Source organism: Neomonachus schauinslandi, chromosome 11 (genome assembly GCF_002201575.2).
Source record: "Neomonachus schauinslandi chromosome 11, ASM220157v2, whole genome shotgun sequence".
Taxonomy (NCBI): domain Eukaryota; kingdom Metazoa; phylum Chordata; class Mammalia; order Carnivora; family Phocidae; genus Neomonachus; species Neomonachus schauinslandi.
In genome coordinates, this window is record NC_058413.1 from 100945264 (window position 1) to 100971340 (window position 26077).

Below are 26077 nucleotides of genomic sequence, written 5' to 3' on the forward strand. Positions count from 1 at the left end.
CCCCCTCCTTTTAGAAAGATTACCTTGAAAAAAAAGCTATTGCTTTTTCTGTAATAGTCAGAAGACAACAAAGCAGTATTTACTATTCTTTTGAAGTGATACAAAAACAGCCAATGAGACCATGCCTGATGGTCCACCATTGGCTAGAAACTGAGACTTGTGCCTTCCTCCTGAGTAATGTGGATGCGAAACCACAGCGTTCACCAACATCTTTCTGGAGCCCAGACAATGAATGACCCCAAGACCTGTTTCTGGATTGAGCCCTGTATTTTGCATGCAGACTACCCTCAGGGCTACTACTCTCTTATACACGAAAGAATACTGACTCTCTTGGGGCGCCTGGGTGGCTCAGTCATTGGGCGTCTGCCTTCGACTCAGGTCATGATCCCGGGGTCCTGGGATCGAGCCCCGCATCAGGCTCCCTGCGCCGCGGGAAGCCTGCTTGTCCCTTTCCCACTCCCCCTGCTTGTGTTCCCTCTCTTGCTGTGTCTCTCTCTGTCAAATAAATAAATAAAAAATCTTAAAAAAAAAAAAGCGCGAACAGGAAGTTGGAGCTAGCCGAGTGACAGGCAGCCACGCTCACACCGAGCAGCGCCTCTCAACCCACCAGCGACCGGCCTCAGCCCAGAACTGGGCGGACCCGAGGCTGGGGTGGCCGGGAGCAGATGGGCAGTCCCTGCTGTTGCTGCTAGCATCCAAGGGCCCCTTCTACCCCTGCCTGAGAAATCCGATCCTGGCCCCAGGCAAAATCTCCCCCTGGGAGAACCCATTCTTCATGTTGCTGTTTTGAATCTGAGATCAAATTAGACGTCTCGTTTAAAAAAAAAAAAAAAAAAGTCATCCAGCTGGTTTCAGATCCCAGAAGCCCAGTCAGGGCAAGGCGGCCACAGGAACACCGGGAGCTGGTTGTCTGGGGAGGGGTGGGGGTGACAGTCAGCTTTTGTTCACGCTCCTCTTCCAGGGCACTCAGGGAGGGGGCCCTGCAGCCCCTGCCGGTATCTTGATGAATGAGCACAGTCCTTGGAATCAACGGGTTTTCCTGATTCTAAACTGAGGACAAACAGCCAATGACAGGGAGCATCTGTGTGGCAAAGGGGCTTGGAGGCCCTTCCTGTGTCAGGGCTCCCAGCCCGTGCATGCCGGGCCCTGGGCTCACCCAGGGCCTGGTCACACGTTCCTGGCAATCAGCACTGTCACACCACCAGTGAGCGCTGCTCAGAACCCCACCGGGCCCAGGCCATCAGACTTTGATGCCTGGGTAGTAGATGGGCAGGTCTCGGGGGACCCTCGTGTTTGCCACCGGGCACGGGAGAGAGGGAAAGGCAAACGTAACAGCCGGATAACTGCTCGCCTTCACTGAGATGGGGGTACGTATGAGATGAGCAGATTTTGGTGAGGGTGGGAGGACGCAGATGGTGAGTTCATGGTTAATTTCTAACCTAGAAATAATAGTCACCATGAAGTAAATGCCTTCTGTTTTCCAGTCACTGATGCCAAGCACTTCATGTATGTTATATTCAAATCCAAGAATTCTGCAAGTAGGGACTGTGGCCTCCACTTGATAGAGAGGAAACTGAGGCTCAGAGAAACTAGAAGACTTTCCTCCAAGCCATGCCCCCTAGTGGAGGAACGTTTACAGGAGTGAAATTCTGGCTCCCCTACTTACCAGCTCTGTGATCCTGGGAAGGACGTACTTACCGTCTTTATATCTTAGTTCTTTACCCATCACAGGGTCTCTGTGATTCTTTGTGAGGCTTCTATGGGGCAGGGTCTTGAGGCACCTGTTACAGTGCCTGTCATAGAGTGAATGCTCAGTGCACGGGCATCATTCACTCTCTCTCTGTGGCCTGCAGGTCACTGGCCTATGAGGACAAAGGGCCTCTTGTATGGGGAAAGGAGGTGAATTGTAAATGTTTTCTTCACCTCCACTGACTCTCTCCTCTTACAGGGCCCTCTGAAGAGCCCCTATTTTGAAGGCATTTAGAGAATAGGATGAACGTCATCTGGCTCTCCGAGCCAAGAAGTTCTTGGTAACAGATCCTCAGGAAAGTGCTTACAAAGCCGTGTCCTGCCCCTTCCTCTTATTTCCTCCCAACATGTAACCTCAGTCCTGCCTCGTTGACCCCTGGAACCATGGCCAGCACACTGTCCAGGATGGCTGTTTCCCATTGTCCCCTGACACCTCTGTGGTGGTGTCAGGGTGCTCATTAGTTCCATATTGGTCCCATTCTCTTTAGGATAGACAACCCCAACTCCCTTGCCCGTGGCTTTCCCAGAATAAGCTGTGGCGCGGAGAGTGGGAAGGATGGTGCTAGCATCACTCCTGGTACAAGATGAACCCCTTCTCCAACACCGGGTTCATTTCTCCAGGCCGCCTGGGAGCCCTAGATGAGAGCGTGCGTCAGCCGTGACAAGACCGGGGAGGGTTGGCTGGCGCTGGGGAGGAACGCCAGTGTGCAAGCCATCCCTCTCCACCCCGAGAGGCGGGAGCTCCTCAGGTGCAGCCGGACCCTCCTCTAGAGCAGGGAAGATTACTGCTCTCGGCAGGCACTCGGAAGCAGAGATAATAATATAATTTGATGTTCCCCACTCTTTGGGGAAGAGATTACACGTATAATAGCCATTTTCAAGAGCCTGGGAGGAGGAATGCAGCCAAAGAGTGGGAGGAGGAGGGACCTGAACTTCAAATCAGGGGAGCCGAGCCTCCTGGTTATGTACACAGGCAGCCTTTTATATTTTTGAAGCTCCACTGAATTCTCTCTGGAAACAGCACATTTTGCGGCCTCTTGTTTTCTTCTCTGTGCTCTGTTTAGCATCAAGCCAACTCCCTTTGCCATTTAGTAGCCTCTCGTAGTGTGTCTGTTGGCCTACTGGGCCTGAGTGGCAGGTCCTGACCTCTCTGATGCGGCCTGTCACTCGCCGGCCACCAAGGGACCGTGCTAGGTACCACCGCGAAGTGCTCCAGCGAGCTCCCTCCAGCCCCACACGGTGCACCGGTCCCAGCACCAGGGTCTCAGGGCTACTGACTGCCTTTCGGCCCCTCAAAGTGCCAATTATTTGTCTTAGTTTCGGGAGCAGAGTTTTTTTTTTTTTTTTTTTTTTAAAGATTTTATTTATTTATTTGAGAGAGAGAGAATGAGAGACAGATAGCAAGAGAGGGAAGAGGGTCAGAGGGAGAAGCAGACCCCCCGCCGAGCAGGGAGCCTGATGCGGGACTCGATCCCGGGACTCCAGGATCATGACCTGAGCTGAAGGCAGTCGCTCAACCAACTGAGCCACCCAGGCGCCCAGGAGCAGAGTTCTTAATTCACGCCGAGGGCTACCGCACTTGTCAGGAACCATTTCTTTGGGTGTACTGAATAAAAACTCTGAGGAGGGGGAGAATTTCCTTTCCTACACGGTCCAGAAAACGTCCAGCTCTGAGTCCTTAAGGGACATGGGCTTTACCCTTGCTCAGGCCCCTCAAATTTAACCCAACCAATGTCACCGTCAACCCCTTCGACCTCAAGATGGGGCCTGGTAATCTGTTTGTGTAGCACTTTATAATTCCCTGAGTGCCAGGAAGTTCATGGAGGCCTCACGGCAATACAGGTGACTGGTTGGACAGGTATTCTTCTAGCTTTTCCAGAAGGAGCAATCAAAGCTCAGAGAGGTTAAGCGACTTGCCCGGAGTCACGCAGCTGCTGGGTAGCGGGGCGGGACCGGAAGTCTTTGGAACTCTGGTCCGACACTCTTGGCGTTCACTCTAGCATGAGGGTCCTGCCACCCACCCTAAAATGGTCACGTGACTGTGCTGAGCCGTGGGAGAAGAGTGTCACTTGCTGGACTTGTCACTTAGGGACCTGGGGTCCAGAGGTGCCAGTGGCAAGGGAGCAGTGTGTTTGGGGGAGGGGGGCAGTGCAGGGTGGGTTTGGGGAATAAATACGTCGATGTTTATGTGAGGTCAGGGTGGAGACAGGTGCCCCTGCTTTGACACTTCAAGCAGAAAACCATCTAACACGTGGAATAGATGTTTATAAATCCCTCGATGGGCTGGACGAGGGCACCAGGCGGCGCTTCCGGGGATGATTCCCTGGATCGTTGAGAACTCCCTGTCAGGGGAGCCACCACCTACCGACCACTCGACCATTCAACCACCTACCACCACTGAGCACATGGCACGGCGGCAGGCCAGGCCCAAGAAGCTGCCAACACTGTCCCTGGGCCGGAACTCGGACACAGATCCTGCTGTCGAAAAACTTGATGTTCTTAGCTTTTGCCAGCAGAAAACAGCCACAGGGGCAGGAAGGGCATTCAGCTGGCAGAATCTAGTTCCTGTCTAGAACCACTGCTTACAAGGGAATCTGGGAAATGTCGCTTTCCGTTTGCTGGTGTCCAGCCCCTGCAGGGCAGGAAGGGACAGTAGAAGAAAGCGTGGTGGATGCCGAGCGGTTTCCAACACAGTGGCCAGCCTGACGCCCACTCTCCCATTACCGGTGAAAACCAGAGGCAAGCATCTGAAAACAACATTCATCTCTGGAGTGGACATTCGAAAAGTCTTTATTAGCACAGGGACCCCCCATAGCACGCAGTCCTGTGTTTGTGAAAATGTGCACAGACACCATGTGTCTTAATCAGCGACATACTTCATCGTCGAGTTGAGAATCTCTAGCCCATGCAGCTCCCGCAGCTGAGCAGCAAATCTGCCAGAGTCAGAACACAAAGGTGAGCACATCAGTGCCATGGGGCCCGGGGCCACCCCCTCTCAGGGAGAAGCTGGCTGGCAAGGCAGAAAGGGAGTAGCTGCTGCCCCGGGAGCCCTAGCGATCAAAGCAGGGAAGGTGCTCAGGGAGGTCCACAAAGCATGGTAAATGCTGTGAGTGGCTGATCCGATGGGACCCTGTGCTCAGGGACTCCCAGGAAACTGCTACTCTGAGCTCATCCTAGTTAATGTGCCTTGCTTTCTGGAGAAGAAAGATGTTATCCAGGCCTTCCATTTGGACAACCAGACAGAACGTGAAAGGGCCTCAGATGTCATCCAAGCCAACCCTCCTCGTTCTCCAGAGGAGGAATCGGAGGGGTTAGTCTGCACGAGGAGGAGCCAGGCAGGCCAGCGCTGCTCCCTGTCCATGGATGGCACCCCCTTCTATGCCGGGGCCCCGTCCCTCAGACACAGGGGGGCGGCTTCTGGGAGCTTGAATGACCAGGTGTTTCGGCAGGTCAGAGCCCAGCCAGAGCAGAACAGAAGCTAAAAAAGAAGCGATGTACACAGCTAAAGCCCAGATCTCTCGCCCCGGCTTGCCAGGTGGTCTGGAACATGCCATTCTATCCCTCGCTTCGGTGTTTTCTCCAGCACAAGAACCTTACCCTCCCTGGACATTCTCCCATATGCTCAGGCCCCAGGCGAAAAAGTGAAGCAGGGGGGGATATGTGGGAAGAGGGGCGAGGAGCTGGAGGGACGGCGGCGGCAGTGAGCGCACGGAACGGATCCCTGTCCGAGGGGCATCTCCCTGCTCTGGCTGGAGCCCGGAGCTCCCCAGTGCCCTCAGGGAAGCAGCTACTGGGCCCAACACCTGTCCACACACAAAGCACCAGGGCTCATGGGGCTCCCCCTGGAGTGCTGGGTGGCACGGAGGCCCAGCTGCCGCACAGCGCCTTCAGGAGTGTGACCGACACGGGCTCAGCCCCCCCCCCCCAACCCCCACCCCTCCAGCCATGAGCCGTTGCGTACCTGGGCTCGGCCGTGCACAGCTTCCCCAGAGCGATCCCCGCGTTCAGCTGCACGGCGGTCTTCTGCGCATCCCCCCCCCGCGTGCCTCAACAGCACCTGCACGATGTCTGTCTTCAACAGGGGGGGCGCAGCCTGGGGCACCTCCATGCAGTTCCCCAGGCAGAGGGCGGCATTGCCCACCACCATCTCATCCTCGGAGCCGAGCAGCTTCATCAGAATGCCGAACTCTAGGGGGAGGGGAGAGAACAAGCATCTGTCCCTCCGAATCCCAAACAGGAGGCTAGCCACAGACGCGAGGGGCACAGGGAGTGTCCGTGGACACCGAGCATCCCCAGAAGCTCTGGGGGTCGTCACTCAGCAAGTATTTGCTGAGCACTGTGAACCTCCTCAGGCCTCCTGTGTCTCCGAGGTCTCAGGAGCCCAGAGCAGTGCCCAGGGTGACCCAGCTGTTGTGTGAATGAATGCTATGTGTCGGACAGGTCTGTCTTCCCTAAAGTCCCCGATCTTTACCCCTACACTCCAGAGAGAGTGACCCAAGCGGGGGGCCACAGGCCGGCTCCCTGTAGCTGCAGGGCAAGGAGCAGGACCCAGAAGAAGGGCCCGCTCAGGCCACTTCCCACGCATTCCAGAGCAGGTGCAAGGGCGAACATTAGCAGGCTGCCTCGCTGGGAACCCCGCTATGGATGCCGGCAGCCACTTTTAGTTACTAGCCCGCTCCGACGCCGGCTCCGACTCTGCTATCTTCCCAGTTCACTGAAGGTTGAAGGTGTCCCCCCACACACCCCTTGAAGGGCGAGAACCTGTGTTAGACCAGCCTAAGCAGAACACTTCAGAAACAATTTCCATTTACTTGGGGGGGGGGGCTGGTTCCCCGCATCGACCCCATTATCTCTGAGCCATGTTACAGCAGAGTTTTCAGCATGCGCAGCCGAAGGCTAATTAAACGTTTCCAGAACAGGGTGACACAGCGATCTTACTCAGTAAACACTGCGGAAGTCTAGGGAGAGGTTAACAGCACTCTGTCAGTCTCTCCCCGCTCCTCATCCCAGTTCCCTTTGCAGCTTCCAGGATGGCTGAACCTTGGGATGTAGGCTCCCCTTAAGGAATCGATCACTTACTTTTATCCAGTCTTATCACTTCTTCTCGCGCTTCATGAAAGCTATTCGTGCAGACAGCTAGTGTCTTTATGGCATATCGTGAGGCAGTCTGGCCCCCTGTCTGGGTTTCAGAATGAAATCAGAAAAAGAAATCAGTCCTAGGATTGTTCTGGGCCAGAAACCAGCGAGCAGCTGTGCTGTGCTTGTGTGGCTTCTGGAACTTCTGAAACACTGCTCCCCTGAGAATGGCCCGCACTTCCCGGGGAGCAGGCCAGGTCCCTGTTGGGGTGGTGTCATTCACGTCCCCAGTAACACAGCCCACAGCCTGGTAGGAATTCTGACAGGGCCACGGGCCTGTCATGCACACCTGGGTAATTGTCCGTAGAAGGCTTTACGAGTGAGTGGCTGAGGAGGGAAGGATGCTGTCGGCTGGCAGATCTACCAAAAAGACGGGAAGAGCACCCCACTCCCAACTCCATGTCATTTCACCATTGGAGAATGGGGACTGACTTGCTAAGGCTGTCAGGCTGACAGGCCTGCATGGAGAACACCACAAATCTAGATCATTTTAAGAGGTGATAACTGTCAAATCATAACCCTCAAAATCACCCAGTGCAGGGTCTTTAAGATGCGCGTGTGCATCTTCCATGCATAATGCACATGTGTGTGCATATGATCAGCAGGCTCCAGCGGGTGTGCGAGAGCCACATGGAGTCTGAAGTCTGACCCACCATCCCACCCCCTCAGTGTTGCCCTGGCCCAGCAGCAGCCCCCCGACGGAGCACGCTTCCTGGCCCTGCTCAGCCCACTAACATGGTGGGGTGAAGCGCACTGGGCATGGGCAGCTCGGGCAGGGGCCACAGATGGCAGCCTGGTTACTCACCTGGTCTTCTCAGTGAGTCTACTCAACTGTCGCACTGACTCGCTCAGACCACGGGAGCATCCTTGTGTCCCATGGTAAGGCTGCACCCTCCGTATCCCATAAAGGGACAGTCAGCACTCTCCAGGCAGCCGGGGAAAGCACAGCGAGCAGAAGGTGAGCAAAGTATGGGCCCGTGGGACCTTGTGGAAAGCCACTCTGACCGTCTTTTTCAGGGAAAGAAGCCGTTCACTGTGAAGTGAGGCTTGCCTGGTAAGTTGGTTTTATGGCTGCTTCTCGTGAACAACTCACTTATTTGTGCAACAATCTTACAATGATGTTCAGAGTGCCGTCTGGGGTGACAGGTGGAAGGAATCCTCAGTCAAGAAGTGTAACGTCGGGCAGGGGTGCAATGGTGGCCCCTAACTGAACACAGCCCTCCTTAATTCTGTCCCCTGGATGATCTATGACGCTCCTGGGAATTCAAGCGTGTGTACCCGAGTGGCTCACTCTACCTTCAGGAACTTAATCATCTTCTTCACCACTCCAGCTTTCAGGGCCTCCTCCACGATCTTCCGGGAGGAAGCAAGAGTGCGGCTGAGGACACCAGCAGCTCTCTGAGTGAAGGGGAAAGGAAAGATGATTAACCATTCTCTTCAGAAACGCTGATGACCTTGAAAAGTCAGCAAGTAGCTTGGGGAGGCAAAAACAATCATTAGTATGGGGAGCAAAACCCGCACCTTGGTTTTACAAATGTGGAGTGGCCCTGGGACCAGCCGGGAAGCAGCGTTCATTTTATAGCTGCAGGGCAGGTCACTCCAAGGGCTGGAAACATGGCCTCTTGGCACACGGGGGCCTGGCTCACTTCAGCTCGACACACAATCGGCCAGTTCGGCTCTGGCAAAAAAAGTCCTGGACACCCCGCAGAGCTCTGCAGGCCCTTTACCAGGTGGTAGACTTCTTGGATTGACCTCGGGGTCTCATAGCTTTTCCTTCATTCCTTCCTCCCTCCCTCCTTCCCTCCCTCCCTCCCTCCTTCTCTCCTTTCCTCCTCCTTCCCTCCCTCCCTCCCTTTCTTTTTTAAATAGCTAGCTGTTACTGTCTTATGGATAAAACACTATCTTGAATCCTTCCGAGGACACAAATGATAGTTATTAATTTTTTCTTCTGTTTCCTGTATCATTTCTATTTCTTTTGAGTTGATTTTTCTGTTGCTCTTGGTTTTTCTATTTCTGTGTGTGGCTTTCCTGAAATGTCTGGTGACCTTAGCTGCCCATTTCTGGGCACATTTATGAAAAAGCAGTACAAATATATTTGGGCATGCTGTGTTCATGGGGAGTTAGTTGACTGACAGGTGGAAAGGAGGCACTTCCAAATCCTAGAAAGCAAGACATTTTTCTCTGGCCTTTCAATTCCACGAGAGAAAGCAAGCTTGAACTTCCCACCTGAGGGATAGCTGCCTGGCTGCCAAAGCGTGATCCCCCATCTCTCACTCATGCCCTGTGTGGTCCCAGTGTTGTGGAGTCTCCAACTTCTCCACGGCCTACGGGGCAGACCCGCATCCCCTATATCTGTAGACTGCACTGTTTCTTCGGCCCTGCCTCATGAATTATGCCTTTCACAGCTATTCTCCATCTTCCAGAAAAGGGTTAAAATGATTAAAAAACCAACTGGTGACTCTTGACTGTTTGTTTTGTCAATGCGTGTTTCAAACTTTGTTGTTGCTGTTCCCTACTGCTTTCGGTCTGATTTTAATGAGGTTCTCCCTAGGGAGAAGGGATAAATGTGTGTATTACCATATTATCAGTCTTGTGTCCCTCAGCTGCCCCCTGCAGGTGCTAGAATGTTGCTGGAGTTGACACTATAGATCTCTTTTGAGGCCCAGGAGAGTGGAAGAGCACGGATCTCTTCTGAGGCCCTGGAGAGTGGGAAGAGCACTCTACCGAAGGACCAGAGTCCGCTGGTGAAGTGCTGCTGTGCTCCACAAGCAGGTCAGCACCGGACTCAGGCAGAGGCAGAGCCCTGGGAAGGTCTGGCCAGGAGAGTACTTGAAGGGTTAGCTCAGAACTACCCTAGGCCTCGCTCTGGTCTAAACCGTTCAGAAAAACCCAAGCACCTGAGAATAGTGGAGCTCACCAGTTTTGGGGTCATGGATCTTTTTTTGAAGATCTGATGAAAGCCATGATGCCTTTCCCATGAAAATGCACATACATTCAAAATTGTCTATACAATTTTAGGGGGTTCTGGGGACCTTGGAGACCTACCACACATTCCTGGAGTTCACATTAAAAACTCCATCCTCTCATGTCTGAATTGACTTCAGGGAATTTATAGGCATACTAGCCCCAAACAGGACTCATCAGATCTGCTCAGAACCTTTATTGTGATCCTGGACCCAGTCCCCAGTCTGTGTTCCTTGAAGGGCTGGTTTCCAGACCTGTTGGATGTCCCCTAGTTGTTTCTCGAAGCACCAGGGCCCTAACTTAATAGGTGGAAAAGTTGGGGTGATTACTTATGTTAGTAAAGAACACATCCTAGGATGGCAGCAAATAGTCTGATGAATCATACTGATGTTCTCCTAATACTCTGTGTTAACCATAGGTCTTTCTTGGCTTTCTTGTCCAAATGTTAGAAACAGAAATGAGAAAGCCATCCCAGCATATATCTCTAAGGGGACTAAAACCATTATGCATAAACAACTTCAAGGATCGTGGGCTTCAAAATACACGCCTGGCTTTCTTGACTACAGAAAAAAAGAGATTCTAAATAAAATCTTGTGGCCTGTCCAATTTGCACCAGGATATCTTGGAATAGGACAAATCAGATAAATTACATTGTATAAGTTGGTAAGTTGCAAACTATATACAGAAAAGGGATTCTTAACTTGGGTCCATGGACTCTAGGGGGTCCACAGATGGGCACTGGGTGGGGGCGTCACCGAATCCCCAGGAACAACAAAGGAAGTGGTTTCTGGATTTCCCTGGGAGACACTTACTGTCAGGATCCCTCCATCTTGGCTGTTCAGTAGAAACATGCACCTCCTGCTCACCTCCAAGGCCCAAACCTGCCATGACAGGGAGAGAGGAGGAGGTCTGAATGGCCTATTAATGTGAATCCGTTATGGAGCTTCTTCTGAGCAAACAGAACTGACCTCTCGCTCTTCAGCAGGGCCATGCTCCGTCCATATTTCCCTCACAACCCCTTCTTCTGTCACTCTTACATCTTCCCACGGCTGTCTCCCTAACTACAGGGCAATACCTTGAGATCAGAGACCATATTTTTTTGACTTTGTAAATGCAGAACCTAGCACCATGCTCAACACATCCATTTTTTGGATGAACACCTGAGTGACTCATCTATTTCTCGGAGGAACAAAGTGACAGAGCATCTGTCCAGCATTCCCCGTTCCCGCCGCCAGGGTGTGAGTCCCTGTGCGATATTCTCTTTGTGAAAATGAGAGCAGTTCTAGCAATGGCACAAGCCTGGGGTGTCCCAGGGCTCCTAGCAGGGAGGAGAGAACACCGCACCTCACAGACGATGGGGGACTGAAGACACAAGTTCATCACAAGTCCCAGGAGTGTGTACAAGACCTCTCTGAACAGGTCCACATCCTCCTCACATCTGGCCTTTGGAAACAAAGCAAAGTAATCAATGACCTTTGTGCCCGCAGCTTTTCATGGCCATCTCATCCCCTTGGCAATGGCCCCAGCATTACTTACCCTCCCTGAATTGTCAATGTCATGAACCTAGCGGATGTTGGAAGATCAGAGACCAGTTCCATGGATTGGTGTTAGTGTAGGAGACTGGCCAAGAGTCTCCAGTGCTGGGCCATGTCACTCTGGTTCAGCCTGGTCCGTGAGCTGCTGACGTGGGTAGTCAAGCCAACTCCACCAGAAAATCCTTCAGACCTCTCCAGGGGGGCTGAGGCTTGCCCTGGAGGGCGCTGTAAGGCTGGCCACCCATAAAATCCAAATTGTAGAAGGGATAAGCCACTGGTGCCGTACCCTCAGAAGTTTTGGAAAAGCCAGATAATCAACAAGAAGCCAACGCTCCCAAAGCAGGGAAAAGACAAATTCTGACTAGAAAAGTTACAATACCATGAGGCCCAAGCAGGCCTCCCGGAACTCTTCAGAAGCAGACATCTGTCTTCGGATGGCGGCCTCAGCACTGAGGTTCCCCATGAGGGCAATGCACCGGCAGAGAGCTGTGGGGTTGGTTGCCATGGGATCTCTCTTCTGAAAGCGAGTCAAGAGAAAAAAAGTCTGCCGAGAACAGGCAAACAATGCTGGAGCAATCTCTAGGGGCGTCCCTCCCTCTCAAAAATGCCTGGGAACCAGAGAGTATAATGTCACCCAGGGGCGTCAATGGGCTCACACTGATACCAGGATGGAGGCACACAGAGGGGGAGACCCAAAAGCATTTTAGCCTGGAATAGAGGGGCCTAGGGCTTCACCCTGGGGATGCCACCAAGCAGCTGGGAGAATGTGGGCAAGTCTTCTCCCTTCTCAGAGCCCCCATTTCCACATGTGTGGAATACGGGAGTGTGGATATGCTCTCAGATCCCGAGACTCCTCTGGCCCCCTTGGGACAGGTCCCCGTCATAGCATGCTCTCCTAGGAGAACCCCACCCTGCTAAGTCCTGTGTCATAGGCTCAAATTACCACTTGCCCTCCTGGTGGGGCTGACTGCCATTGAGAGAACAGGGCAGCCCCGCAGTCCTTATGACGGGTATTAGGGTCAGAAGGGGACGGACTGGGACGGACCCCCTCTCTCCGCCTTCACCTAAGACGCACAGTCCACATCCACCTTTGTCTCCCCCGTACCGGCCCCATCCATACGCCATCTCCACCTGTCCCAACAGCAGTTGTTTTAATAACTGAGAATTGTGTAAATTCCAGCTGTGAGTAAATGACTAATCAACCTGAGAGACGACAGGAGCCCTGGAGTGTAAACTGTATTTAAATGGCTCTGCTCACGTGCCTGAGAATGCCTGTCACGGGTGATAAAAGTGAGGGGCTTGCTCACCAGAACACTTGTGAGTGCCAGGAGCACACCTGGAAGGTTGGCCTGGAACCAGACTTGGAATCTGTTGAGAAAATATTCCCATGATTTATTTCTGCACTGCATAAACTAGAACATAAACACAGTGTCTTGGACAATGGACCAGACTGTCACAAACTCTGGGCCCATGTGATCTGCAGCATGCACATATGGTTTATTCTGAACCACCCCTTCCCCCGGACAAATGTCACTGGGTATGTAACGTGGCTTTAATTTTTCTAAGTCAGGAGAATTGCCTTTGATGTTAAACAACAGATCTCAGATGGCAGCTTTCTCAAAGCAGAAGCTGCTGGAAGCCCTAGATTTCTGCCAAGCTGACTCGCCGCCACCCCTGCCCTCCCCTTGCTCTGAGCCTGTGTGCCCTGCAAACAGGAAACACAGTGCAAGCATGTTTCTGGAACACGGTCGTGGGGAAGGCCCAGAGGCACACACATCTGCACCTGCGAGGGAGGCTCTTACCTGTTCCCAGCCCATGCCAACGGCCTACGAGCACAAACAGCTCTGTCTCATTATATGGCCATTTCTAAGCAAGACACCCTAAAGTTTGTGAGGAAATTTAAAAAACAGACAGAAGATGTACTTAAAAAAACCCTCAAGAATTACGAAAATCTAAGACGCTTGCTGTTTTTCCCAGCAGCTAAGTGGAGATGGGGGGGGGGGTTACCCACAATGCCACTGGTAACCCAAGGGGAGGCTACCTTCCACTGTGCCGTCATTCAACACACACTTGCTGGGCAGTTCCTATTAGGCACTGATGAAGGGAAAGAAGCTTCTCCACTACATAGTAGGCTTGTTTACTGTGAGAGGTACTGTTTGAAGTATGCTGCTGCTTCCAAACCCATCGAGGACTGGGTCCCCCTGCACGCAGAGGGACAGGAGTGGCCAACTCCAGCCCCCTGCTTGGAAGGCATCAGCCCTCCTACGCAGTGAATCTTGTGATGCTCAGTTGGCCAAGCTTCCCTTCATATTGCACATTTTTAAAGATCAGACAGTTTAACAAAGGTTGAAGAAGAAATGTCAATTTCTGGAAATAAAAATTACCTTTCTTCCAGAGCCAAGTCCGTGAGTAGTCCCATAGCTGAGTTGGCCTCCTTATCTGAGAAATCAAGAAATGACACCAAGGCTTCCAACAATCTGCAAAAATCCATAACAACCTCAGAGCGGGCTGTCCTCCAGCTGAGAGCATCCCCAACAAGGAGACCTTGCAAAGAGACCAGGAAGGAGTCTGCATGTGGGTCAAAGAAGCCAAAAGGGTGGCCTCGCTATGTCCTCCTAGGAAGCCCAGATCCCTGCCCACCCCAAAGACAGAGACAACCTCCTACGGGAATGGCTCTGCCACTTAATGTTAACTCCCAGAGGGTTGAACAGTTTTAACCAAAGTTCATTGACTATCAGATGTCAACTGGGGAGGAATCTCGAGTGCTTCTGCCACGTGACTCTGGCTCAGCCAAGTTCAATCACATAAGTGACATTTAAGTGGCATGCTTACTAACCTGCTGATGACTAAAGTGGGAGGGAGGGCCCCCTAATGAGGTGGGGGATGGAATAAGGATTCAACAAGATTTTGACAGGCTGCTGAATATGTCAGATGAAATTTAATAGGGTTAAATTCAAAGTCCTCCACTTAGAGCTGGAAATTCTATATAAGTGATAAAATGGGGAGACCTGATTTATGCCCGGTTCATACAAAAAAGATGTAAGGGCTCTCAGCCAACTGCAAACCGAGTCTGAGCAAACGGTCCGCAGCAGCTGCCCGAAGGAGCTAACGCAATTTTGGGCGGCTGCCCTAACAGACTGACTGGCACCACTGGGAGTCCTCTGTCTGTCCAGCCAACCCGTCCTAAGCACCTACAGTGTGCTGGGTGCTGTGCTTAGTACAGGGGCGCAGTGCTGGGCTCCTGGTGACCTACAGTGACCCATGTGTGTTCACTGGAGCGGGTCGTACCGGAGGCAGGGAATCCGACTGGGGAAGAGCTGGAATGGGCCAGACAGTAAAGAGGGAGGGATTCGCTGGGGCAGGGGCAGAGGGAGACACCCCGCTGGGAAGAGAGAGGCCTTTGCGAAAGCCTAGAAGGGCAGGTCACAGATGTCCGAGGAGAGCCAGAAGGAAGGGAGTCCAGATGCTGAGGAGGGAGAAGTGACAATACACCATCTTCCTACAGGATTCTGGCTTATGCAACTGGGTGGATGAAGTGCCACCTATGAAGGCAGGAAGTTCAGGGAGAGGTCCTGGTTGGAAGAACCACTGGCGATTTCAGTTAGTAATGCTTGTGATGTTGAGATGGACATGTCCAGCGGCAGAGGGAAGGCTCCGAGCACTCAGAGGACTTACACACGATAATTAAGGCCATGAATGAAAAGAGGGCCAGGAGTAGGATCCCTGACTTGGAAGGGTGACGGCATAAGGGGAGCTTGTGAAGGAAGCCAAGAAGGACGCGCCTGGGGGTAGGAGGAGGACCAAGAGGGGCAGTGGTCTGACAGCCACACTGTGGAGTTTCACGAAACGTGGTAGTGATCCACAGGACCCAATGCCATTGGGCAGTTAACAATAGAGGCAGGAAAGGGACTATCAGATTGGGATTTTAGGAATGGACTCCAGTCACCCACATCTACACTACTGGATTTATTTGGCAGCTTGTTCTAGGAGGGATGTGAAAGTCAAATCATCTGAAGAATGGTCAAGGAAACCAGGATGCTTAACCTGGAAAAGATCAGTGTCTTCAGATGCCATGAGCACCGGAAAGTGGGAGATTTGATGCATTCTGTAGGCCTTCAATAGACTGAACCAAGGCCTCCACGTAGGGAGCATGGGATGGGGCAGGCAGTCTGTGCCTGGTGCAAGGAGACAGCTTTCTATCAGTCAGGATGGAACAGGATGGAACAGGATGAGCTGCCCTGGGAGGTGAGATCTGCATCTTTTCATTGGCTGGGAAAAGACTCCCAGTCTATTAGCTGTTACAGCGCCCATCCTAATCAAATGGAGAAAAGTATAATGGGCAATGCCGGAATCTCCCCTGGAGGGCATCACGCACAGGCCATAGTGGGGTACCCCACAGGGGACACGGGCACTGGGTGGGGCAGGACTGGACTGTTTCTGTGGTACTGGGTAACTCCAAGCTGCTGCAAATCCCCAGTTCCTCAGAGGTGTGCTCTAGTGTTCCTGCTGTCAGAAATCATGTATTTTGCTGTTAGTTCAGATTCTTCCTTCACCAATTAAATCTGTTTTCTTCAGTCTTGAGGATGAATGCTAATGAACCTGAAATGTACAGAAGAGGAGGTGGCACTCTTAGATCATCTTGGTTTTTGTTGGGGCGCCTGGGTGGCTCAGTCATTAAGTTCCTGCCTTCGGCTCAGGTCATGATCCCAGGGTCCTGGGATCGAGCCCTGTGTTGGGCTCCCTGCTCGGCGGGAAGCCTGCTTCTCCCTCTCCCACTCCCCCTGCTTGTGTTCCCTCTCTCGCTGTGTCTCTCTCTCTGTCAAATAAATACATAAAATCTTAAAAAAAAAAAAAATCATCTTGGTTTTTGTCTTAGGAGACATGAACGACTAGGCTTCCTCTCCAGGTGAAGAAACATACATCCTAACTGTTTCATTACTGTGGTAGGCGCCGTTTGCTGGCTAATCCCACAGATACCCTGCTATCCCCCTTCTCTCCTGCTGACTCTACTAGAGAAGCTGGAACCACTTTTCCAACCAGGGTGGGATGTGACACAATCCTGAGCAAACAGAAATAAGCAGTAGCTTCTCTTGATAAAAGGGACAGATCTAGCTGCTGGTAACCTGTCTTAATGAGGGATGTGATACTTGGAGCTGCAGCAGCCTCGTGAGACCATGAGGGAGAGATCAAGAGAAGGACAGAGGACTTCACCCTGATATCTTTAAGCCACTGAACTGGCTGTGGCCATCTGCAGTCTTTCCTGTTACGTGAGATAAACAAGACCAGCTTCTCCCGATCAGGTATTCTGTAAAACGCAGCAGGAAACATGTGACTGGCATGCATGTATCACTTCTGTTAGGCTTCATCATGAGTCTGTGATACAGATGGGACACCGTCAAGGTTAAGCAGCTTTCCTGGGCCACGTACATAGAAGGAGGCAAGCAGAGGATTTGAGCTCATGACTGCTTGCATTGAAAAATCCAGCACTTTCCACAAAGTGACACTGGCCCTCACTCGGTTCCTGTCAGTACTCGTTTGCCCCTTTGACTTCTCACAGGGGGGAAAGCATTTTAAGAGAAAAGTGATATGTGTGTCTCTCTGGAAGGTTGTGGGACGTGTGTGCAGCCTCAAACCATCTCTCTTCATTTCAGAGAACACAGGCTACCTCTTTCTGGTTTAATCTGAGATGGACATTAGTGAGAATAGTGGGCACGAAGGTAATCAGCAGAGGTGTCTCTGACAGTCTGGAGACAAGGCAGGACTGCAGGAGATGCTCAGAAATGCCACTCTCCAAAACAATGGAAAATTTCAAATGAAAACTCAAGCAAGTCAAAGACAGCTGGGGGCTGGGGGGACAAGGAGCAAGCTTGGGACAACCACAGCTACATTTACTCAGAGAGGCCAAAACCAAATGAAAAACCATGAGGAAGACATCGAGGAAGTGACTGCAGTCATCTGAAATGTGAAATGTGCTTTTGAGGATTTAACTCTAACAATCCATCTGCTTGTGTGGGCTGAGCTTTGGGGGGATGCCAAGCCCCTGCTTGCGAGCCACGGGGGCCGCGGCAGGGCTGAGAGCGGGAGGGCCGCAGAGAGGCTCAGCAAGCCCCCGTCCTGAGCACGACGGACCTCCCCGCTCCGGGGGACGGGCCCCGGAGGTCTCCATTCGGTCCAGGAAAGACCTGCCAGGATTCCGGATGTGGCTGCTTCTCTTACTGGGAACAGAAGCAGGAGCAAGCCTTCAGGGCCTGGGAGACAACGGGGTGAGATTCCCTGGTGATGAGCTGCAGCTTCTCCTGCCCCATCTGTGAAATGGGCTCATAACGCTTATCTTGCCTCCTTCCCAGGCTGAGAGGAGATAAAGTGAGGTAATAGTGAGAAGAATCGGAAGCCAACTTCTGTTTTCAGATTGTGTATGAAACACTTGTATAAAACCCGCTGTGATCCTTGCTCGACTTCTATCGGGTGGAGCTACACGGAATTGCCAACACTCAACTCTTTTGATATAAAAAATGGTAATTTCACACGTAGAAACTAGTACTATTTCAACTGAAAAGCACTGGAAGGCATCACTGGGGTTCAGCAAATTTTTTATCAAGTCTACTCAGGGGAGAGGCACATTCTGTTTCCACGGCTGTAAACCTTGGAAAGACCTACGTGCAAGAGTGTTCCAGATGCGTTTATTTACTTCTACTCTACCTTGCTCCAGAAAGGCTTGAAGAACATGCCAACTCAGAGAGTGTCACCTCGAACAGGAATGAAAGAAGAAAAGTGCGGGCAGAAAGAGGGCAGAGCTGGACGGAGGCTAAAGGGGCAGGAGCGAATGACCTAGTTCAGAGCTGGGTTCCCAATCTGGGTTTGAAGGGCTGCCATTTACACCACCTGTAGTATCCGTGAAAGGGAAACCGGTCAGAGAAGTGAAAGTGCCTGGGGTACTAAGTTCAGACAGGAGCTCGTCCCGGAGGTCCTCCCGAGGGAGTGAGCGCCTTCCTTTCTGGTTTGACCCTTAACGAAGTCTGACGGCCCCTCTCCTGCTGGAGGTGTGGGGAGGGGACAGGCAAGTGTTAACCTGGCAGGTGACAGTCTGAGAAGCCCCAGGGAAGCTCCCGCCAGCAGAGTCCTACCGGGTCCCGTCAAGGTGGCTGATGATCAGGCCCCGTCCGTGGTCCGCCTGGGCGAGCTGCAGCAGCAGGGCCAGGCTCTGCTGGCGGACGATCAGAGCCCTGGCGGCCAGCAAGGACGGCAGCAGCCGGCCCACGTAGGGGTGCTGGAGTAGCAGGCGCTGGTTTTCCTCTGCAAGACAGGGGACGAGCACCTCGTGCACATGACAGCGGTTACACCATTTGTCTCTCCCACCATGCCACTGGGAAATCCAGGTCTCCCCCTCGTTTGAGAGGCAGGGTAATAAAGTGTCAGAGCACGAGCTCTAGAACCAGGCTGCTGGATCCCGGTGACCAGGGGCACGATCGTGGCTGAGTCATGAACTCCCGTGCCCCTCAGCTTCCTCCTGGGTGAAACGAGGAAGGCGGCTGATGTGCCAGAGGTGTTAGCAGGGCTCAGGGAGTGAATACGAGCCGGTGCTTAGAACAGGGCTGGCTCACATGTGGGCGCCACGCAGCGTTATTCTTATGCTGCAAAAGGAGCTCACTGGAAACAATCCAAATAGCACAGGAGTACAAAGCTGACCATGAAGGTCCCCTCCTCTCGTGGCCCCTCCAGGTAAGCTCATTCCTTAAAGCAGCCCCCCCACCCCCACCTCTCCTGTGAATACTGTTAAAAATATGATCCACCCTACCCTGTCTCGGCTTCCCTCTCCCACTCAACAGCGTATCAGGGACAGAGTTCCATGTCTGTAACTTTATAAGCATCCCTGTGTCCTTTTGAAAATCTTCTTTGTATTCACTGAGTTGGACATACCCAGATTTCATGGATCTGACAGAGCATGTGCATCAGAGGCTGTGTGTGACCATGTTTGTTCTGATGTTAACGAAAAACGTGACCCCAAGGTTCACTGAAACCGAAGTCGGCGCAGGCTGAGGAAATCAGGGCTGCAGGGAGAGCGCTATGTCTGGTTCACCCGAGTAAAAGCTCGGTCACCAAGCCCTGCCTCCCTCCCCCTCATGTGTGTGGGGGGTACGAGATCACCACCCCAGGCCAGTGCAGAATCCCACAGGGCAGCGGGGCGCCCTGATAACCGCACTCGTCTGAGCCTGATTCCCTTCAGGAAAGGGTCCCCCTCATTCTCCAGTCCTCTGCAACTTAAGATGATTCCCTCACTCTACTAAATCAAGGGGGAAAGTCGTATCATCGCATATTCAGCCCGTTATAGTTTACGAATTGCCTCCAAGAGCTCTGTGGCTGGCTTCCCACAAGAGCCCTGTGACAAGGAGACCCAGATGCCACTCTCCCCATTTTCGGTGTTTTCCGTCCATGGTTGGGTCTTTCCCTATGAAAACATGACTTTTTTAAAATGAGGGAAATACTTACAATTTTTATTTACATTTACTACTTTACAAAAGGGGTAAGAGAGATTGTGCAGAAACTTAGTGAACCCCAGAAAATGCTAATATGCAGAAAGGTAAATAAGTGTGAACAAGGCCGATAAGCGTCGTGTAGCATCTACTGTCCCAGTATTACACTGATCGGTCTCATAAATAAGATGTCAGCAGGGACCATCATAAGTCTCCCAACACCGAAACGGGTACTGCGGTCAGCAAAAAGGAAGGACACGTTTAGGTGGACAGGACAGGAACAGCTCTGTCCACTGCGCTGCCATCGCCCAGGGGATGAGACAGCTCGTTCTGCTGACAGTGACTTTGCCCACTGTCAGGGCAGCTGTGAGGGAGGTACAGATGTGGCCGCAGCGCAGGCCTCGCTTCTGACCCTGATGCTCTCTGGGGGAAGGTCCGGATGTCACCTCCCTCGGGCCTGGCCTGCAGGGGAGACAGTCCTGCCCGCGCATACATACCCACAGACTATGGACGAGGGTTAACGACGACGACCCGCACTTACCATTCCCCGTGCACACCGCTTGCCAGAGCCTGAGGACAGACACGCACACCATCTCTTCCACTGCATCTTTTCCTGCCGTGGAAAAGCACCTAGAATGGATGAAGGACGGCAACATTAAAACTGGAAAGTAGTCCTGACCTTCTTTTTGGCTGGCTTTAGCCCACCTCCAGACTCCTCCAATGCGGGTGGGTTGAAGCAAGCAATGTTTTAACGCAGAGCCGCAGGTCACCAGGACCCGTGCGCTGGTCAGCACTGAACCAAGAGCTCTGGGACAGGGGTGCAGGCCGAGGAGGCGGGGCTGCATGGAGGGAGGCTGCTGAGCCAGGGCCACAGGCGACGGCCACATGGTGACCGATGATGTGGTGGGCCAGCAGCCTACGGAGGGCTCATGGGCCCCCATACACACCCAAACATGTGCTGGTGACCCCCACCCATGTCAGTGTCCTCCTAAGCCTGAGGATCCAGCGGATCTCGTTTCTTGATGTGATCAGCAAATTCCAAGAGAGGAAAAGAACAAATGGCAATCTTGCCCAAACTGATGGGAAACCAGAAAAAAGGGTCACTTCTCTGACTCTGCAGTGTCTGGAGGGACCCCGGGAAGCGTGGCTGACCTCTTCTCTCTCTGTGGTTAACTGTGGCCGAACTCAAACTAGCGGAGGCACAAAGCCCCGCCCCTTGCCAGGGCCACCACCGCGGACTGAGGGACAGGACCAGCCAGGGAAGCCACTGCCTGTGTGACCAGGGATCTTTCACGGGGGATTGGTTGTCCTTCCTTGCTCTACTGCTGGCTGTCTTTACAAACACCCCTACCTTCTTAGGACCTTATTCTCGCTGATGAGACTGAATCCGTTGTGTGTTCTGAATAAAGTTCGTTCTGTGCCTGGAATGAATTCATAAAAAACCATGTCAGACTCCTGAACGGCCTGGCTGATGTCTAGCCATAACAGAGCCAGCTGTTGATGAGAAACCCACTACGGAATGTCAAGCTCACCAAATCAACAGATTGGGCAGAAACAAATACCTTTACGTTCTGAAACCTACAGCTGTCATTGGCCACTTGTAGCCCCAGGGAGAGGGACATCCTGTTCTGAGAAGGGGAGCTGGGCCCGGGGGCCCTGTCGGTTATCTGACAACGCATCACTCTGTCATCTTTGGAGAGTCTCCAGGAGCTGTTCAACCTCCGGGAAGAACTAGCATATCCATCTGTTCTTAAATATTATTTTGAAGCTGTTTCTAGGCTCTAGAGAGGAACCTATACTCTCCAAGAAACTAGTGAAGGGGATATTTGAGCGTCCTCCATCCTACACTAGAGGGAGGTCAGAGATCCCATCTCTGCACACACAGCATCCTGTCACTGAGTACAGAGTGGTTGAATCCCTGATATCAATGTTTGTAAGAACCGGTAAAAAGAGAACGGTCTCACCAGCAGGAGAGCTGATATTTGCTCTGGAACGACTTACATGTCCTAAGAAGCCGTTACATGTAACTGGGGTGAACCTTGCAGTTTATCTTACAAAATTCTGTCTTCCGTTCCTCCGTGGTTGGGGGGAGCTGTGTCAGGGTGGGATACGGTGTTGGGGGCATCCAGGGGGTATGCAGGGAAACCCAGAAGGTGTGCAGGCATGTGGACGATGCGTGGAGCACGCGTGAGGGGTGATTATGTGTGGTGTGTGCATACGTGAGTTATATACATGTGGTGTGAGTATGTGCCATGGGTGTACGGCGTGTGTATGTGTGTTCTGTGTTGCATTGTGTTTGGGGCGTCTACTGCGCATGTGCTGAGTGCATGCGTGCTCTGAGGGGAGGGTGGAGCCGGGGTGGGGGTATATCTCTTACGTGGCCTCTTCAGTCCTGACATTATAGCAGATCTTCAGTATGTGTGGAAGGAAGGGACATAGGGATTCTCTGCCTCCTCAGAACTGACTTCTACACTGTCCCTTTACACTATATATTCACGAGGTCATACGCATCTTGGGCTTACAATCCTGCATCATTTCAGTCAGGATTTCAATCCCCCCTGCATAGAACAAGGGGGTCTGATCGGGCTTGCAAAGCGTCTCCAGGAGATTCTTGACTGTCACAGCTGTGTTCTTCCCCGAATCCAGCGATCTGTGGGCTTCCTTCTCTTGAAGGTCTGCTTTCTCCCGGAGATTTACTTGATTCAGGTAATCTACAAAACAAGAAGGAAAAGAAAAGAGAAACAAACAAAACCCTAACGGTCAACATCATGACACAAAGAGTCACCTTTGTTGAGGATGCGAGGTTGAGAGGCGTGAAGCATTACAATCATTCAAACTTGGCTTCAGCAGGGAAAATTTTAGGAAGGGTGTACAGTCTATGCCCAGCATTTTAAACCATCTTCGGGATTCAAGGACAACATTATGCCCTGCCTAGAAGGCTCTAAAGGACGATGGTGTAGAAAGGAGGAAGGCAGAGGTCTGAGTGGGAGAACAGAGAGGAAAGAGGAGCGGGCAGCCTGCTAACAGAGAGGGTTTGATGTGGCTTTGAGGCCAAGTGCGGAGAAGGTATGGGAGGCCAAGTGCAGAGAAGGTATGGGAGGCCAAGTGCAGAGAAGGTATGTGCCGGAGCACAAAGCGAAAGTGGAATTCAAACGAAGGACACCAGCAGGAACATCCTCACCTTTCACCTGGGTCTGAAGCTGGGGGTTTATTTCTAAGATCTTCTGATAACACTCTCTAGCCTGGAAAAAAGAAACAAGACCTTGAAGGGTGGTCAGGGGGTGAAGGTGATTATAGGAAAGACACCAGGCACCACGGGGCTGGGCTTCATTATTTCCTCCCAGCCTCCTCCTGATCCCAGTGTAGGAGGCAGGCAGGGGGAATGCAGCATGCATTTGACATTTTGTTTAGGCTTCTCTGGTTCTGTGGGGCAAGAGGCATTATTTCAGAACTTATTTTTAAAAAATAGTGTTATCAGATCCAGCCTGTGATGGAAAAATATCCAGTCCTAAATTCTCGTGGATCATGCCTGGCTGGTATAGGAATAATCATAAGGTGATTGCAAAATTTAGATATGATATTTGCACTGAGAGAGAACAGGAGGCTACTTGTCAGATATGCCCACAAGGAGTCGGGAAGTAAATGAAGCTGGAGACACTGTTGACAGAGACTTTGGGGAACAGGAAAAGCGAAGTGCCTATGTAAATACACAGGGCTGCAAAGAGAGCCTATAAGGGGTCCATTCACTGGCCATATATGACTTGGAAAAAAACTTGAGAGTGAGGGCCTCTCCATGAGGAAAGTGCTGGAAAGTTTCTGAAAAAAAGAAAGATTCTAGCTTGTGGGGCATGTTACTGGGTTTTGAGCAGTACTGTCCTCAGGGGTATTAAGAACTCTGCCCAGTCCCTGAGAAAAAAAAGCACAGAAAAAAATGGCTCTCAGCTGTCCTGAAAGCTCAAGGCTCATCCAAAAGATTAGGATTAAAAAATGAATGGAAGAGGAGAGGGGCGGAGCAAGATGGCGGAGGAGTAGGAGACCTGGATTTCGTCTGGTCTCAGGAATTCAGCTGGATAGGGATCAAACCATTCTGAACACCCACAAATTCAACAGGATATCGAAGAAAAGAAGAGCAACAACTCTCTCATCAGAAAAGCGACCACTTTCTGGAAGGTAGGACGGGCGGAGAAGTGAATCCGAGGCGGTATTCGGGAGGATAGACGGCGGGGGAGGGGCCTCCGTCGGCCGCTTCTGGCAAGTGATAGAGCCACGGAGCACAAAATCGGAACTTTTAAAAGTCTGCTCCGCCGAGGGCCGTCACTCTGGTGGCTAAGCGGGGGGTGGAACCCTCCGGGACAGTGTGGTCTCAGGACCCACGGGTCACAGAAAGACCGGGGGTGCCTGAGTGCGGCAGAGCTCCCAGGGATCGGAGCGGGGAAGACAGCTGCAGAGGCAGAGCCCAGGCGCGGGCTCTCAGCTCGGGGTTGCCATAAACCGTGATCCGCGGCACAGTCGGGCCCCTGCTCCTCCAGCAGGGACCCAACAAGCGGCAGATCCGGGGAGACTCACCTTCCTCCCCCGGGAGGAGCCGCATGGGAGCGCACCGCAGGGATCTGCTGGGTTTGGAGACTCCACCCGGGGTCGGGTGCCAGAGATAGAAACGCGCGGTCACAAGCCAGGTGAGCACGGAGTGCGGCCGGAGACCAGGGAGACGGGAGTGACTGACGGCTTTTCTCTGGGGGCTCACTGAGGAGCGGGGCCCCGAGTTCTCGGCTCCTCCGGGGCATAGATTGGGAGGCCGCCATTTTCACTCTCCGCCTCCAAAGCTGTACGGAAAGCTCGCAGGGAACAAAAGCTCCGGAGAGCAAACCCGAGCAGATTACTTAGCGGGGACCGGGCAAGGGCGGGGCAATTCCGCCTCCAGCAAAGACATTTGGAAACCACGGCAACAGGCCCCTCCCCCAGAAGATCAGCGAGAACAGCCAGCCAAGACCAAGTTTACCGATCAATGAGAACAGCAGAACTCCAGCGCTAGGGGAATACTGCACATAGAATTCATGGCTTTTTTACCATGATTCTTTAGTCTTTCAAAATTAATTTTTTTTTAACTGTCTTTTTTCTTTTTTTTCTTTTTGAATTTTTCTTTTTCCCTTTTTCAACCAACATCTTATCAATCCCTTTTTTTAAAAAAAACATTTTTATTTTTCATTTTTAGAGTCATATTCTATCCCTTCATAGTAGTTACCTGTATTTTTGGCTTATATATATAAGTTGTTCTCTCTTTAAAATTTTGAGATAGTTTCTTCTAACAGATTAAAATATACCCTAAATCTCTAGTATATGGTGTTTTCTATTCCCCTGCCTGATCACATTCTCTCCCTTTTTTTTGCTTTTTTCTTTTTTTAAATCCTCTTCTTTCTTTTTTCAAACAACTTCTTATCAATTCCTTTTATAAAATTTTTTATAATTTCCATCTTTACAGTCATATTCCATCCCTTCATCATATCAACCCTTATTTTTGTACATATATAAGTTTTTCTTTCTTTAAAATTTTGGGAGGCACTTTCTTCTAAAAGACCAAAATACACCCCAAATCTAGTGTGTGGCACTGATCTATATACCAGCCTGATCATATTTGATCACATTCTGGTTTTTTTTTGTTGTTGTTGTTTTGTTTTTATCTTTATCTTTTTTTTTTTCTTTTTCTTTTCTTTTTCTTTTTTCTCTCTTTCCCTTTCTTTTCCCACTGCTTCAGGTCTTTTCTGATTTGTTTAGAGTATATTTTCTGGGGACGTTGTCACTCTGCTAGCATTTTGTTCTCTCATTAATCTATTCTCCTCTGCACAAAATGACAAGACGGAAAAAATCACCTCAACAAAAAGAACAAGAGGTAGTACCGACTGCCAGGGACCTACTCAATACAGACATTAGTACGATGTCAGATCTAGAGTTCAGAATCATCATTTTAAAGATACTAGCTGGGCTTGAAAAAAATATGGAAGTTATTAGAGAAACCCTTTCTGGAGAAGTAAAAGAACTAAAATCCAACCAAGTAGAAATCAAAAAGGCTATTAATGAGGTGCAATCAAAAATGGGGGCGCTAACTGCTAGAATAAATGAGGCAGAAGAGAGAATCAGTAATATAGAAGATGAAATGATGGAAAATAAAGAAGCTGAGAAAATGAGAGATAAACAACTACTGGATCACGAGGGCAGAATACGAGA

The 26077-nt window shown here is 51.4% G+C and overlaps 1 protein-coding gene across 1 annotated transcript in view; it reads right to left on the reverse strand.

The window, feature by feature from the left end:
• Positions 1-4550: 4550 nt before the first annotated feature.
• Positions 4551-26077, reverse strand: part of TTC12 (tetratricopeptide repeat domain 12) — a 50201-nt gene continuing 28674 nt past the window's right edge. Inside the window, 15 exon segments of the mRNA XM_021696301.2 lie at positions 4551-4682; positions 5711-5787; positions 5789-5937; positions 6829-6928; positions 8182-8283; positions 10662-10730; positions 11194-11292; positions 11764-11901; positions 12692-12752; positions 13769-13861; positions 18509-18677; positions 20397-20485; positions 21207-21276; positions 22378-22566; positions 23037-23097. Coding sequence (XP_021551976.1) covers positions 4610-4682; positions 5711-5787; positions 5789-5937; positions 6829-6928; positions 8182-8283; positions 10662-10730; positions 11194-11292; positions 11764-11901; positions 12692-12752; positions 13769-13861; positions 18509-18677; positions 20397-20485; positions 21207-21276; positions 22378-22566; positions 23037-23097 — 1539 coding nt within the window. The 3' untranslated portion in view covers positions 4551-4609.